This window comes from Equus asinus, chromosome 21 (assembly GCF_041296235.1).
Source record: "Equus asinus isolate D_3611 breed Donkey chromosome 21, EquAss-T2T_v2, whole genome shotgun sequence".
NCBI classification, from domain to species: Eukaryota; Metazoa; Chordata; class Mammalia; order Perissodactyla; family Equidae; genus Equus; species Equus asinus.
Genome location: NC_091810.1, coordinates 83,184,027 through 83,199,861, shown reverse-complemented (window position 1 = coordinate 83,199,861; position 15,835 = coordinate 83,184,027). Strand labels below are relative to the sequence as shown.

General features: G+C 34.5%; 1 protein-coding gene across 5 annotated transcripts in view; it reads left to right on the top strand.

Annotated features, from left to right (window-relative positions):
- The window catches only part of STAG1 (STAG1 cohesin complex component), a 369,927-nt gene that overhangs the window by 266,213 nt on the left and 87,879 nt on the right, over positions 1-15,835 (top strand). For all 5 annotated transcript variants that reach the window (XM_044754937.2, XM_070493352.1, XM_070493351.1 and 2 more), the window contains 2 exons: positions 1,513-1,627; positions 10,174-10,291. In XM_044754937.2, the coding sequence (XP_044610872.1) occupies positions 1,513-1,627; positions 10,174-10,291 (233 nt within the window). The remainder of the gene's footprint in view (positions 1-1,512; positions 1,628-10,173; positions 10,292-15,835) is intronic.

Here is a 15,835-nt window from a genome sequence, read left to right as displayed (position 1 = left end):
TAGTCTAGTTTATGAGCTATACACAAGCTTAACCAAGCATCCAAAAAGTAGTAAAACATGTCTGAAATGAATATTTTAATGTTAGAAAAATTAAGCTAATTCCTTAGTACCTTATATTTATATTATATATAGTGAATGCAATTATCCAAATGTGTACATTTCAGTTATAAAGTAGCCGCATATTTTCCATTTGTTCCCCCCTCCAAAAGCCACCCGAATAAACACAGCTTTCTCTTAAACCAATCTGATAGCTATGCAGATGTAACTTTAAGATAATACTCTAGTCTTCTCCCTATGCCATATACTTTCCCTCACCCCCCCAAAAAAAATTTAACTTGTCTGTACTCATTTTCTGCTTGAGTTTGGTTTATTTTTATGTCGCATGAAATTATTCCTATTTTATTGTTATGTGGCCTCTTATCAGAGAATCCTACTGTGACTTCTGTTTCTAAACTAGCACACTCTATATCCCCATCCCTAGTTGCTTGTTTTTCCTTATAACTCCTGAGAGAGTAATATTTATGTACTGTTTTTATCTTCATCTACTAGAGTGAGGGCTCAGTGAGAATAGAGATTTTCGTCTTTGTTTACTGTTACATCCCTTTTACCTGGAGCAATACTTGGGAATCAGACACCTTTAGCAGTCCTTAAATTTTGTTAGAATAAATCTTCTTGGCAAAGTAAAACTTTCAAGTCGTTTCTTTGCCATATTTTAGAAATTTTGTCACTAAGTGGTATTCTTGTAAACTTTATGTAATTTTACTCAATGTTCCTGGATTAGTAAGTACTATTTCTAGGTAATAGGCTAATATGCAGAAAAGTTGCAAGTATTGATTAAAAGTACATATTTCTATAATTTTTGATGAAACATTTGGTTCAATGCTATAATTATGTGACTATAAAGTCAATATTAAAGAAAATAGAACTCGGGGTCCAGCCTGGTGGCGCAGCGGTTAAGTTCACATGTTCCGCTTCAGTGGCCCGGGATTCACCAGTTTGGATCCTGGGTGCAGATATGGCACCGCTTGGCATGCCATGCTGTAGTAGGCGTCCCACATATAAAGTAGAGGAAGATGGGCATGGATGTTAGCTCAGGGCCGGACTTCCTCAGCTAAAAGAGGAGGATTGGCAGGAGTTAACTGAGGGCTGATCTTCCTCAAAAAAAAAAAAAAAAAGAAAATAGAACTCTAAAATTATATGCTCTAGTATCTATCACATAGGATAAAAAGTATATTTTTCATAAATATTTGAACATTGATTAGTCATCAATTAAAGAAGTTTTCTTTTCCACTTTATATATGGTTGAACTATATGAAACTGTTCAGATATAACTATTTTTTTGACCTATAAAAACATCTGTTACATACTTCTATTGAAAAAACTCAGTAAGCTGCTCTCTGATATTGTTTCTTTTTTTTTTTAAACACTGAAATAATTTGTGTAGTGAAGGAAAAGACTACAATTCATATCCATGTAAGTTTGTAATGCTCTTGTTTTGTTACTTGTCTCCAGGCTGTTTAGCAGACATGACCCACAAGCAGAAGAAGCATTAGCAAAGAGGAGGGGAAGGAACAGTCCAAATGGGAACCTCATTAGGATGCTGGTTCTTTTCTTTCTTGAAAGTGAGGTAAATTTTTAACATAACTCTTTATTTTGTTTTTTGTATTAGATTATACGTTAAATAAAATCGTCATTTAATTCATTGTAATTAGGTGATATTTTTCAATCAAATGAAAACAAGCCAGTTCCTTACAAAACTGCCTTCATGGATTGCCTGCTTATGGAATCAGTATGCCTTTCGTGGGAGTATATATGCAGATGTGGATCAACACTGAATATAGACTAGCAATTTAAAAAATGTTACAGTATTGCAATACTGCATACTTTTTTTGTTGTTGCTTTTTATTTTTCTTGAATTTTGCCTATAGCTTTTAAATTATATTATTTAAACAGTTTGTGAAAGGTTGTCAAGCTGTTAAAACAATTAGTTCTCTTGTTTGAAAATTATGTAAGGAGGAAAAAATATATATAAATTTAAATGCTTTAATTAATAGTTGTACAAACTTCATAGCAGTAATTCCATGTGACATTTCCATGTCAGTTATCACTTAAACAATTTTGTAATTAACATTTATAATATATTCTCTCTCAGAATCTGTTTACGCAAGTGAACTTTGGTTTGCCCACTAAAATGCTCTTTGATATTAGAACTGTATTTCCTACTACTGGTATGACATTGGAGGAATGATAAACTAATCCTGAAGAGCCCCTGCATGGAAAAGCTGCTTGGCTTAGAAATGAGTGGGAACAGAGTTGCAAAGAAAGTGGAGAAAATCTAGAGATTTAAGACTGTCAGTTTTACTTGGGAAAAAATATTTTTTGTTTGTGTTGAAGTTCTGGGAAGAAAAGAAACTTAAAAGAGTCTGTAACTACTCAAAGTTGAAAGTGCTGGAGAAACTGTAGGAATGAGACCTAAAGAGACAAACATGCAGTCTGTATGAAAATTAAAATCAGAAAGAAGTAAGAACTGAGTCAGTGGAATGAGTGGGGTTAGGGCAAAGTGGAACAGAAAAGTGGTGAAGGAGTTGCCCATATTTTTTAAGTGAATTGGCAATGAATAGAGAAGGAATAAAGTCAGAAACAAAACAAGCTGGAGAGTTGCATTTGAGTAAAGGATGTCTTTAAGAACAGTATTTTAAATATGTATACAAATTAAATGGGGATCTTGTTTAAAATGCCAGTTCTGATTCAGTAGCTCTGAGGTGGGGCCTGAGATGCTGCATTTTTCACAAGCTCTTTAGTGATGTTTATGCTTCTGGTCCAGGGACCACACTTTGCCTAGTGAGGTTTTAAATCATTATTTTCTTAACAAAGAAAGTGTGGATATATTATGGAGTAAAATATAAAATGCTTGTGAACGTTTAAGATAAAACACTAAATACTCAAATAAATATCACACTTGGAATAGACCACTTCAAATTATACTCTTAGCTCCTTTAGGTTTTAAAGGAATGGGATTAAAAAGTATTATGCAACAATCAAGTACTATATGAAAATTTGACTTTAATAGCAACAACAATTCAGAAGTTGATAGGGATGAGAGACGCAAGTATTCTGAACTGCTGAAAAGTTTAGGGAATATGATGGTCTAGGCTGGTTGAACTTGATTATTAAGTGAAGGAAAACATTTTCGATCGCTGAAAACCCAAGGACTGACTGTTCTTTTTTGATAGATTAAAAGGCACAAGTACTTAATTTTACCCAATTTCATCTTTTATTTAAAGCAGTAATTTGAAGTAATACACATTTGTGTTGCTGGGCTGTTTTCACATGGTATTACAGTAGTGCCCCCCATCCATGGTTTCACTTTTCTCAGTTACAGTTACCTGCAGTCAACCACAGTCCAGTAATACTAAATGGAAAATTTCAGAAATAAACAATTCATAGGTTTTTAATTTTGCAGTATTCTGATTAGCTTTATGAAATCTTGTGCTATCCCACCCAGGAGTTGAATCATCCCTTTGTCCTGTGTATCCATGCTGTATACCCTGCTTGCCCCTTAGTCACTTAGTAGCCATCTGGGTTATCAGATCAACTGTCTCTATATTGCAGTTCTTGTGTCAAGTAACTCTTATTTTACTTAATAATGGCCCCAAAGCACAAGAGTAGAGATGCTTGCAATTCAGATAAGCTGAAGAGAAGCTGTAAAGTGCTTCTTTTAAGTGAAAAGGGAAAAATTCACCACTTAATAAGGAAAGAAAAAAATCATATGCTGAGGTTGCTAAGATCTACAGTAACTTTTATTATAGTATAGTGTTATAGTTGTTCTATTTTATTATTAGTTATTGTTGTTAATCTCTTACTATGCCTAATTTATAAATTAAACTTTATTAGAGGTGTATATGTATAGGAAAAAGCAGTATACATAGGATTCAGTAGTATCCGCAGTTTCAAGCATCCACTGGGGTCTTAGAGTGCATCCCCTGAGGATAAGGGGGGACTACTGTACTGTATTCCTTTGTTTGCTGCTGTTTACTAAAGTGTTACAAGACCATTAAAATATATTTCCTGGTTCTCTGTAGCATTCTTGTCAGCTGCAAAAGCAACTGCAAATCATGTTTAAAGATTTCTCGTTGATTCATGATCATAATATTGGCCTTTATGGTCTCTTGTGTTTCACAAGAAACATTCTTTGCTAAAATCTCTCTTCTCATCCTGTTACATTAATGTACACCCAGAGCTGAATGCTTATTAAAGCCATATTCTTATATTATGGTGGAATTCTAATTGTGTCTTGTTCTGAATTCCTCCTTGTTTTACTGTAACACATTAATTAGTAATATTTTAGTAATAGACTCATAAAAAGTTGAATTGAAAGAGACTTTAGAAATCATAAAGTAGAGTGAGTCCATCTTATAGATGAATTACCCACCAATTAACTAGGATCAATGGAACTGATTATCATACTTTCTTTGTTGTACTAGGGTGTTAAATAGTTAACATTTTAGTAATAGAATTCTAAAGTGTTGACTTGAAAGAGGTTTACAGTCCATGGAGTAGTCCCCCTCTTTTATATATGAATTACAGGTGAAATAATGGAGATTAAATTAAGAGATCTGCCTAAACTAATTGTTAATTTTCTTTTCTTTTTGTACCAGAAAGTGACATTTTTAAGCCATCACAACCTTTATAGCAGTCATTGATTTCAGGTGACAAAATACCTAGTATATTTTAGATGCATCCCAAATGGTAGGATTAATGGTACTTGAATGCAGTGAGTCCAGATTTCCGTAAAGGTAGTGTGACCATAGAATTTACTGTACAAACTGTGATGCTTTTCAGAGTGACAAGAATGCTCTTAATAGTTCCTCCAAAGCAATAAGCATAACCCAGAACATTTCTGGACAATCTAGAGGTATGGCCACCCTCCTTCCAGGCATATGGAATGATGAGGCTAGATATGACAGTCAGTCATTTAGGACAGAAAATTAACACACATATTATTGATATATCCAGGAAATCTCAGGAATCTCATTCATTGTGCATGAATGATAACTTTGTTTGTTTTTATATGTTCTTCAAGATTCGCCAATGACTGGCTCTATTTCAGCAGAGAATAAAACCCAATATACAAGTATTTAGAAATTTTAGACTAACTTGGGTTGATAGCAATCATGCACCACATAATGGTGTTTCAGTCAACAACAGACCACATACATGACAGTATACACACACACACACACACACACACACACATACATACATAAATGGTCCCATAAGATGAGTACGATATAGCCTAGGTGTGCAGTGTAGGGTATACCATCTAGGTTTGTGTAAGTGCACTCTTATGATGTTTGCACAATGACAAAACGTCTAATAATGCAGGTCTCAGAATGTATGTATCCCTGTTGTTAAGCAGCACATGACTGTATTTGCATTGTAAATAACTTTTCATAAAAAGAATCAATGTACGGTTCCATTACACAGTGAACTCCTTTAGTGTATTTAACTATTTGACAGAGAAGTTAGCAGGCAGAGAAAACTTCAGGTAAAATATTATGAGCAACCTTGAAGCCAATTAAAAATGAATGAGAATGCACCCAGAAAATTATAATTAAACAAAACCAGGAAAATGAGATTAGTTTGTCTTACATACAAGCTTAGAGGAAATCCTATAAATAAATTGTATTGAATAAAGCAGGGTAAAATCCACCTGGATACAAATATAATTTTGTGTATAATTTTAATTTATATTTGTTATATATAATTTATAAACAAATTTTAGTATAGTTTTAATTATCCGTTTTGCTATATAGCAGCTTTTTATCAATTAATGAGTTACCTTTTTTGTTCATCTAATTCCTGAAGAGTACAAAGAATGCTTGTAGATACCTGATTTTCAGGCTGTTTGTATAAAATTATGGTACTTCTGTTTTTAGAAAATTCATTTTTGTTTTACTTTTAGGGTTCCAGATCCTTTTTAAACCCAGAGTATTTTTATAGCTATTGAGGATGCCTCAAGACCTTCTTTCTTATAGTTTCATCTTTCACTACCAGTAGAAGGTCCCTTGGTATAAAGTGTCTGAGAAGGTTTTAACCTTTTACCCTTACTGGCCACGTTAGAATTTTTTTTTCTCAAACATGGATTTACCTGGTATTCTTGTAGAGATTTGAGCCTAACAAGTTATGAGGCCGTAACAAATGCCCCAAGACAGAAAGACTGTATCATCGACATTATGTCAAGCCAGTTCCTGACTGACCATGTTAAATTGATTATTGTTGCTAATCTTGGTGATTTGAAACTTTTAATCAGAAAATGAGCCAACACATTTTCATGTCCTTCTGCTATACACATTGAGTTTGAAACAACAGATTATTGGTGTTAACAGAATGGAGACTACTAAGCCACTACCTTATAGTCAGAAAGACAAGGGAATGGTCAAAGGTTAGCATCTACATTGAGAATATTGGCTACCACACAGAATATTTCTGAAACAATGACAACATGCCTGTGCTAAAATTCAGTATGCCTTGGTTCAAGGCATGGAATAGAAGTACAGTCATCCCTCAGTATCCGTGGGGGATTGGTTCCAGGACCCCCTGCGGATACCAAAATCCACCGATGCTCAAGTCCCTCATATGAAATGGCATAGTATTCGCATATCACTTATGCACATCCTCCCATATACTTTGTCATCTCCAGATTACTTGTACTTGTAATACCTAATGTAACATAAATGCTATGTATATAGATGTTATACTGTATTGTTTAGGGAGTAAGACAAGGAAAAAGAAGTCTGTACATGATCAGTACAGACACAACCATTGTAGGCCTTTTGATCCATGGTTGGTTGAGTCCGTAGATGCAGAACACGCAGATACAGAGGGCCAACTGTATATTACCTTAAGCCTCAAAGTGTGCCAGCAATTCATCCAACTGAAAACCTCATGCTAAGTAAATTAAGATGAAAGAGATATTGCCAGTTCACCAGAACAGTGAGGAATTTGTGGAAGCCATAAAGTAATTGACTATGAATTCCATTATAGTTAAGTAACCCATAGCTCCATATGAGGCAAAAATAGGGGGGAAATAAGGTTTTATGGTAGAAATCTGAAATATATCAAAGATCAGCAGAGGCTGATGAAAAAAGTGAGCTATAGATAGTACTTAAGGGGCTGCTGTTTAGCTGAGTTTATTCCTCATGTTAGAAATGTTAGTTCAGGCATTTGGGTTGTGGACATTGGTCTGAGAGGCAAAGTGGTGAATGAATGCTCCAGATAATTTATGGTCACTAAGAGGAAAGGAAACTTTTGCATTCAAAAGACAAATTGCATGCCTACACATTAAAGGAACAGCTTACCTGATTATAGATTTCCTTTTTCCACTTACTGAACAGCCAAGGAAGCCAGGACCTTGCAGTCAGACTCAAGAAAGGGATTCTAGCTATCGATATTCTTGAATCTAGACTCATTAAGATATATGAACTGGCAACCAAGAATCACTGAATATCAATATCAATACCATGAAAAAGAAGCACAGAACCCAACATATTGATGAAATTTTTTTGATTAATACCCCCAGATATAGGAAGAAGCTACTCTGAGAGAGGAAGGAGGATTCTTAGAAGTTAAAAACATGATTTTCAAAATTTATGGGTGAAGCACATCATTAAATGGCCTGAATGGACACAACCAAAAGATTGCCTGTAGTTTGAACCAAGGGATATTTTCAGAAAATAGTACAAAAGAAGAAAGAAATGAAAAGTATGAGAGAGAAATTAAGAGACAAGGAGTACAGAATCAGAATTTTTATTATATCATCTAGTAGGAGCTCTGTAATGAAACAGAGAGAATGGAGGCAAGGAACTAATCAAAAGACGTGCAGTTAGAATGTTTACTACCCATGCACCCTATATGCAGAGTACTACCTGAGGATGTTTTCTAGCAAAATGAAAAATGGATATAATATAAAAGGAAAATAAGGAATATAATAAACATTGGTGAGCAAAAATATCTGTAAAAACTTGTTCTAAGCCTAAATAATATGGCCGTGAAGCTTAAAGGCGAATATCAAAAAATTATTTTCAAAATGTAGAGGTTATAATGTTCATTGAATGAAGTAAATAAATGTGAAGATCTTGGTGATGGAAAAATACAAGTTAGAAAATAAAACTCTAATGGAAGCACAGATAAAACAAGAAAATGTCATCAGTAGAGCTCAGGGAATCAGGTGCAAAGAATATTTCCAATATCAGTAATCCCAATAAATGTAAATGGGTTAACATGCTTTATTAAAAGGCACACATTGTCATTTACGGTTGAATTAAAGAAATGAAAATGTTATTTACAAACACACTTTAATCAAAATAACATGAGAAGTTTACAAATAAAAACAAGAATTAAACTGGATAAAGGCTGGATATAATTAAATGCTTACAAAAAGCTAAAGGGACGATATCATATAAGATAAACCAGAATTGAGTACCAAAAGCATTAAGAGGGACAGAGAAAGGATATTTTATATGTATAGGAGATATAATCCACCAAAAATATAATCGTGAACCTCTTATACCTGTTCTATAAACACGCTTAAACATGGACACATAGATAGGCATAAAAGTAAGTTTGTTCAACATAGGCTTTTTTTTTATTATGGTAAAATATATACGTAATGAAATTTACCATTTTAACTATTTTTTAACTCTACAGTTCATTGACATTAAGTACGTTCACATAGCTGTGCAACCATCACTGTCATTCACTGTTGGAATGATGTTACTAATGGTCTAGTAATAGTTTCCTAGGACATGTAAATTTGGAAAGTTTAAAGATGACTTGCTGCAAGTCTTTGCCCATGTTTTTTCCAAGCAGAGATGCTAATCAATATTTTCCACTCTTGCTTTGACAAAAATCATTGGGAGACTGTTTTTGTGTGTGTCTCTGTGTGTGGTTTTCCTGAAGCATTTCAGGAGCCAGAATGTGAGATTTGAAATGCAGTGGAAATGAAGTATAGAATTAAGGAAGTCAAATGAGACACAGCTTTAAATAAGTCATCAAAAAACACATTGAAGTTAAGAATAATGATAGAATTCAGAGTGAGGAAGAAAACCAGCTCACATGCCAGATGTGCCAAGATATTGGCAGACAACCAGTAGGTCTGGAAAGGTAACTTTTATACATTTTTGAGCCACTACTTGTGATGAGAAAACCATTTTCTCTCACAAGTACAAGCATATATAACTGAAATATGAGTTATATGAAATAGTACTTAATTTTCTATGTGCTATACACTCTTTTCTTCTATGTTTCATTTTTTGAAACTTTGGTCTCAGTGCATTAAATTGGTTTAACAACCAGTGAATGGGTTGCAATCTGTAGTTTGAAAAACACCCATCTAGAAGGTGGTTTAGCTGGATGTCATGAACCGAAAAGGTGGAAGAACTTTTATACGAGAGTGGCGAAGTTAATTGTAAGTAGCAGAAACAAGAACAAGGCCCACACCTTCTCTACTTAATTTCCCCGAAGAGCTTATTGGAGTAATATTCTTCACAGTTTAATGACTAACAAGTGGTAGAGAGTTTGATGTGAAGTGTTTGATGAGGAACTTGAGAGCGTTTGTTTGCTGTGAGATCATGGGTTCCAAAGAAAATTGTCAATAGTAATGAATAGCAAAAAGTGGGGGTGGGGTGGGATGATTAATGCATTGAGTTAAATGGAAATAAGAGTAGAAAAGAGGAGAGATGGAATAACTTAACATTTTGACCTTGACAAGATGACCAGGATGTAAATTAAGTCAGTCTGGTACCAAAGTTTCAAATGGAATTCTGAGAAAAAGTATTGATTTCCTTAAAAAAAAAGAAGATTGTTTCAAAGACACAAACCTAGAGTAATTAAAAGTGAACTAGATCTAGTTTATAATTTCAGGAATTCTGTTAACTAGTTATACTCTCAGTTTCGTAGGAGATCCTTAACGTTACTACTATAAAAAAATTTGATTCTACATATTGCATCCCATTATTGACAGTGGAATACAAATATATATATTGTTCTCTAGGTGGCTCTTGGAAACGTTGTGATCAAGCCATTTTAATTATGAAGACGTGGTTTATTGACTCAAAATATTAGTAGTTTCTTCTACATATTCTTCAGTTACACTTGATTTGTTATTTTTAGTTACACGAACATGCAGCCTACTTGGTGGACAGTTTATGGGAGAGCTCTCAAGAACTGTTGAAAGACTGGGAATGTATGACAGAGTTGCTATTAGAAGAACCTGTTCAAGGAGAGGAAGGTATAGTATTTTGACAAGTTGATTTACATACCGTTTTGGGTTTCTATTAATAATCATACCATGCTGTATAGATCACTTTTTAAAAATGAATATACGCAAGCATACTGTATGTCTTTTTGTAAAGAGAACAATTTGTTTCCTGTAACAAGTAAGGATATCTCAATAGTTTATAACATCTTTCCAGATTGACTGCTGCCATGCTACGCAAGTTTTTTACCATCCATATAAGTGTCATGTAATATTCAAAAAAGTTTTCTTTATCCTGATTTGAGTCACATAATACTGAATTACTTAATGTGAAAAAAAGAAAAGTGTATCCAGAATCTTTTTGCTGTATTTATATGGGAACTTAGAAACGCCTTTGACACTAAAGAATTTAATTAGAGCACAACCATCCCTTCTTTTGTGATATTTTCTTAAATATTAAAGTCAGGAAATCAAAAATAAAGTCAAATATTTCTAGCTCTTCCAGAAATAGGGAGAAATAATTGCTATATGATAAGTGAAGTATGTGTCTTACTATACTTTGCATGATAACATAAAAAGTAAAATGGATATGTATACTTAATAAAGCATTTGAAGTCTAAAAGCTTATATGAGTATTAGCTCCTTAAAACTAGAAATGCTTTTTCCTATATATGGCTTGTTTTTCAAACTAGCCCACGATAGTGCTTTAAAGAACTACTGTATTTCATTTAATCTATACAGCAGTCCTGGAATGTAGATGATACCTTGATGTAAGTGAGACTTGTGGTGAACAAACATGAACTTCAGAATCAAAAGAAATAGATTCAGATTTTTAACTCTTACTTTTTGTGGCTAATGTTCTCATATTTTCTGATCCTTAGCTTCCTTTTCTTTATAATATAGACATTATTTTCCTTTTATACATTATATAGTTGTTGTGAGGATTAAATGAGATAGTATACTATTGATTCCCTGTTCTGCTTCCCCTACTCTTCTGTGTGGTTCAACCCTTTGGCATGTAAGAGCAGAATGAGCCATCTCCTGCGATAGACTACCCAAACAGGTCATCAGGAGAATGACCATCCCCCAGTGTTCTTTCTAAGCAGTGATGGTAATTGGTGTTATCTACTCCAGTTTTGACAAAATTCAGTGAGAGAGAAAACAACTATGCCTCGTACCCCGATACTCTCCAGTAAACTGGCCCAAATTGCTTCTTTTAAACTCAAAATATTTGCCTCATAACCACATTCTTAATCTGTAACACAAATCCTTCCCAAACGTTTCTCACACCTTCTTTCAATGTGGAGGTTATTATAGTGTTTGAATTCACCTCTGATTATTATTTACTTTATTTGCATGTTTGTTTGTTTTTTCTCTCATATCCTTGGTAAGAAGGTGGCCCTATTACTAAGTTGACAGGGCCTTCAGTTCACTAGATCAAACTCTCAACTGTACTCTGACTCCTTTCACTTTTGTGATCACAGAAATATGAATGTACATTCTATATTTTCTCCTGTTTAACTTCCTCATACATGTTCCTGCTAAGTTCACTGACATCATACTTTTTATTTCTAAGTAGTCTTAATATTTTCTCTAATGAAATCAATTCCCCTTCTAATCATTACTGTCCAATTAACACTTGAGCTAAGTACCCAGCATAGTATTTATTAGTGTGTTGCATCCATTTTCCTTCCCTTGCTTGTGGCTATAGAATCAGCAAATTATCAGAGCTTCTTGTTTATGATGGCGAGCCATTTTTCTTTTTATCACCTCATGCTGTATGAGGTTATTTCCAAGGAGAAGGGAGGCAGAGGATATAAATTCAGGCAAGAAGAGCCAGTGTAATAATGCTTTGGTAATGTTAACTTTTTACTCTCCTTTAAATAAGATGTGTAAGTCAGTAAATGGTAAATACTAACTCTGTCAGTCATCAAGGTGTTTAGATGGATTTACCTTGTTAAAATAACTATACACTACAGTCATGTGTTGTTTATTGACGGGGATGTGTTCTGAGAAATGCATTGTTAGGTAATTTTGTCATTGTATGAACATCAGAGAGTGTACTTACACACACCTAGATAGTATAGCCTACTGCACACCTAGGCTGTATGGTGTTAATCTTATGGGACCACCATTATGTATGTGGTCCATCACTGACTGAAACGTCATGCAGCACATGACTGTCTTAGGTGTTTCATTGTGGTTTAGATTTACTTGATGTTGGGTTTAACTTCCAGTCAAGAGGTTGGTTTGGTTTGGCTTGGGTTTGATTGGTTTGATTTTAGCTGGAAAAGTGAGTTATAAAATCTGAAACATTTTTGAAGTGAAGCACAGTTTTAGGGTATGATTGAATCTGGGAACGCAAGCCTGGGAAAATTATGGATAAACAAGTGCAGAATCATATCTACATTATGACACAACTTTTTTCATACGTTTGTCTATTTGCGTACTGTGCCACATATAAGCTCTGGCTTGGAATAGCATCCAAATCAATTTTCTGCAGTAGTATTTTGCTATATTTTATGATAACAAAATGCTACTAGTAACTTTTTTATTTTTAAGACTAAGTAGAAATTGTTATATTTTAGGTAGATGGAGTGTGATAGATATTCCAGTGGATGAAAGTCTAATTAGCAGTTGGAAGTAGAGGTCTAGAATTTGAGAAGACAGACACATTGTCAAAGACTACCAGTAGTAATTTTTTTTTTTTTTTGAGGAAGATTAGTCCTGAGCTAACTACTGCCAATCTTCCTCTTTTTGTTGAGGAAGACTGGCCCTGAGCTAACATCCATGCCCATCTTTCTCTACTTTATACATGGGATGCCTACCACAGCGTGGCTTTTGCCAAGCGGTGCCATGTCTGCACCCGGGATCCGAACTGGCAAACCCCAGGCCGCCAAGAAGTGGAATGTGTGAACTTAACCGCTGCGCCACCAGGCCAGCCCCATACCAGTAGCAATTTAAATCACAGTAGTCTTAAGACTGCCTTCCTTGTAGTGTTTTTAAGGGACCAGAGGGGTTGTGTGTGTGTGTGTGTGTGTGTGTATTCTACAGCAAAATCAAATTGTTAGATAAATTTTTAGTATAATATGAGGGTCTGAGTAACAGGTAACCTGGTAACAGCAAGACCATAACTAAGTCATTTAACTTCACTGAGTCTCAGCTGCTTTTTCTTTCTTTTTTTTTTTTTTTTTGGTGAGGAAGAGTCACTCAGAGCTAACATCTGTTGTCATTCATGCTCTTTCTTTTGTTTTTTATTTTTTTGCTTGAGGAAGATTAGCCCCAAGCCAACATCTGTGCCAGTCTTCCTCCATTTTATATGTGGGGTGTCTCCACAGCATGACTGAGTGGAGCAGGTCTGTGCCTGGATCTGAACCTGTGAACCAGGGCCACTGAAGTGGAGCACTTGGAGCTTTAACCATTCAGCCACAGGCTGGCCCCCTCAGTTTCTTTATCTGTACAAAAAGGACCTTTGATCAGTTGATGGATGAAGTAAATGTGGATAAATGGAATTATTCAAAGTAGAGGATCATTAATTCATTTATAATTTAAAAACATTTATTGACCACCTTCTGCGTGCTAACTATTATACTAAGCACTGAGATCAGCTCACTGCCCACATGGAGCTTACCTTCTAGTAGCAAAGGCAGACCAAACCAAGTAAACAGTCAGAATAATTTTAAGAGTTAATTAGTGTGATGAATGATAAGCAGGAGTCCATCTTTAGTTTGAATCTTAAAAGGAAGATCTCTCTGAGGAGGCCACCTGTGAACTAAGAATCTAAACGATGAGGGGGCTAGCCATGGGAAGTGTCAAAAAAGCCATCTAGAGTAAGGAAACAGCAATTGCAGAGTATCTGAAGCATGAATGGTATTGTTATGTTCCAGGAGCTGCAGTAACTAGAGCATAGTGAGCTGGGGCACCAGATGGGATAGAGGCAAAGGCCAGGTGATGTACCACATTTAGTTCATAAGTGGATTTATGTAGTTATTCTAAGTGTAATAGGGAGCCATTGAAGGATTTTAAACAAGGAAACCATGTGATCCAGTTCATATTTTAAGAAAAAGGTTTTTGTATACATTGTTTGGAATAGGCAGAAGACCAGTTAGGTTGACTGTTGGAGCGGGCTCTATGGGAAACGATAATAAAAATGTAGAAGAGGAAGATGGATTATAAAGAAGGAAAGAGCTCATGGCTGAGTTTTAAAGATTGTAGATAGAAGACAAAAGCAGAAAGAGAAAGAGAGAGTGAAAGCTCCTGAGGCAAGCTTTAAAAAGGCTAAGAAATAGTTATACTCTGTAGAACCCCAGTAAAGAGAGCCGTGGTTAATAACATCACATACTGCAGAGGAGAAACAGGACTATGCAAAAATCATTAGCTTTAGTGATGATTTAGGTCATTGGTGACTTGTAAGCATTTCTTTTCACTGGTAGTAAGGAGAGAAGTCAGAGTTCAAAGTGATAAGAATAAAATCAATAGTAAATAAATTATGTACAAAGATATTTCTGAAGACTTAGAAGGTTCTGTAGTTATCTGGTAATTCATAGTATGAACAGCTACCCATTGATTCACCTATTGTGACTATTTTGCTCTTCTATGCAGCTTAAGGTTTGCTTTGCTTTCAGTTTTATTATTTGGTTTTGCTGTCGTATCCCAAAAGGGATCTCAATTAAACTTCAGCTGTTTTGAGTTTACCTTTTCTAAATGGATGGTTTCAAATTATAAAGTAAATAACAAAATTGATGGCATTGGACACTGTGTAAGGTTTGGTGGGTTGTTCTTCAACACTAATATGGGTTTTAGTATATAGTAGGAGAATGTTTCCGTACTTGAGATGTTCTCTCTCTCTCACTTTCCATAGAACTATATTCTCTTCCTAAACAAAGAAAATGAGTTTAGTTCATAAACAGCCTTGTCATTCCTTTATCCCTAGCCAAATGTGAAAAATTATGAAATTCTAGAGTCAGTCATAAAAATAGAAAGTTAGTTGTTTTATTGAGTGGGAAGCTTTTTCGTATTATTAGGCATTGGATCAGGGAGTATAAATGGAAAAGCTGAGACTGTTCCATGTGGTTTTCCTAAGACAAGCTGAAATTCATGTATTTTTCCTAAGACAAAATGTTAAAACAAAGAATGATTGAATTAAGATGTACATAATACATATTCCTTTACAGGATAATTTTGGTACAGATTAAAGGACAAGATACTATGTCTTTGTTTGCCTTTTCATTGCTGTTGCCCCCAATTTATTTTAAAATAATCAATATAAACTTGTCAAGCTTAATCTTTTTTAAAAAACGTATACCTAGTTTTGTCTCTAGTCTCCACATCTATTAGGCTTTAACATAAATAAGTATACAGAGAAAGGGAGAGAGGAGGGAGGGAGTCAGAAAGATAGAATTAAACTATTCAAATTAGTCTTAAAATCTATCTTTAAAAATACTTGAAATGTATTGAATATATTTTTAAATACTTTAGAAATATTTTAAAATAGTAATTAATTCAACAAGGGAAAATACAGAATCAATGTAAAGAAAACCATAATGTTTTGTTAAATGATGTAAAATAAGATCTCAT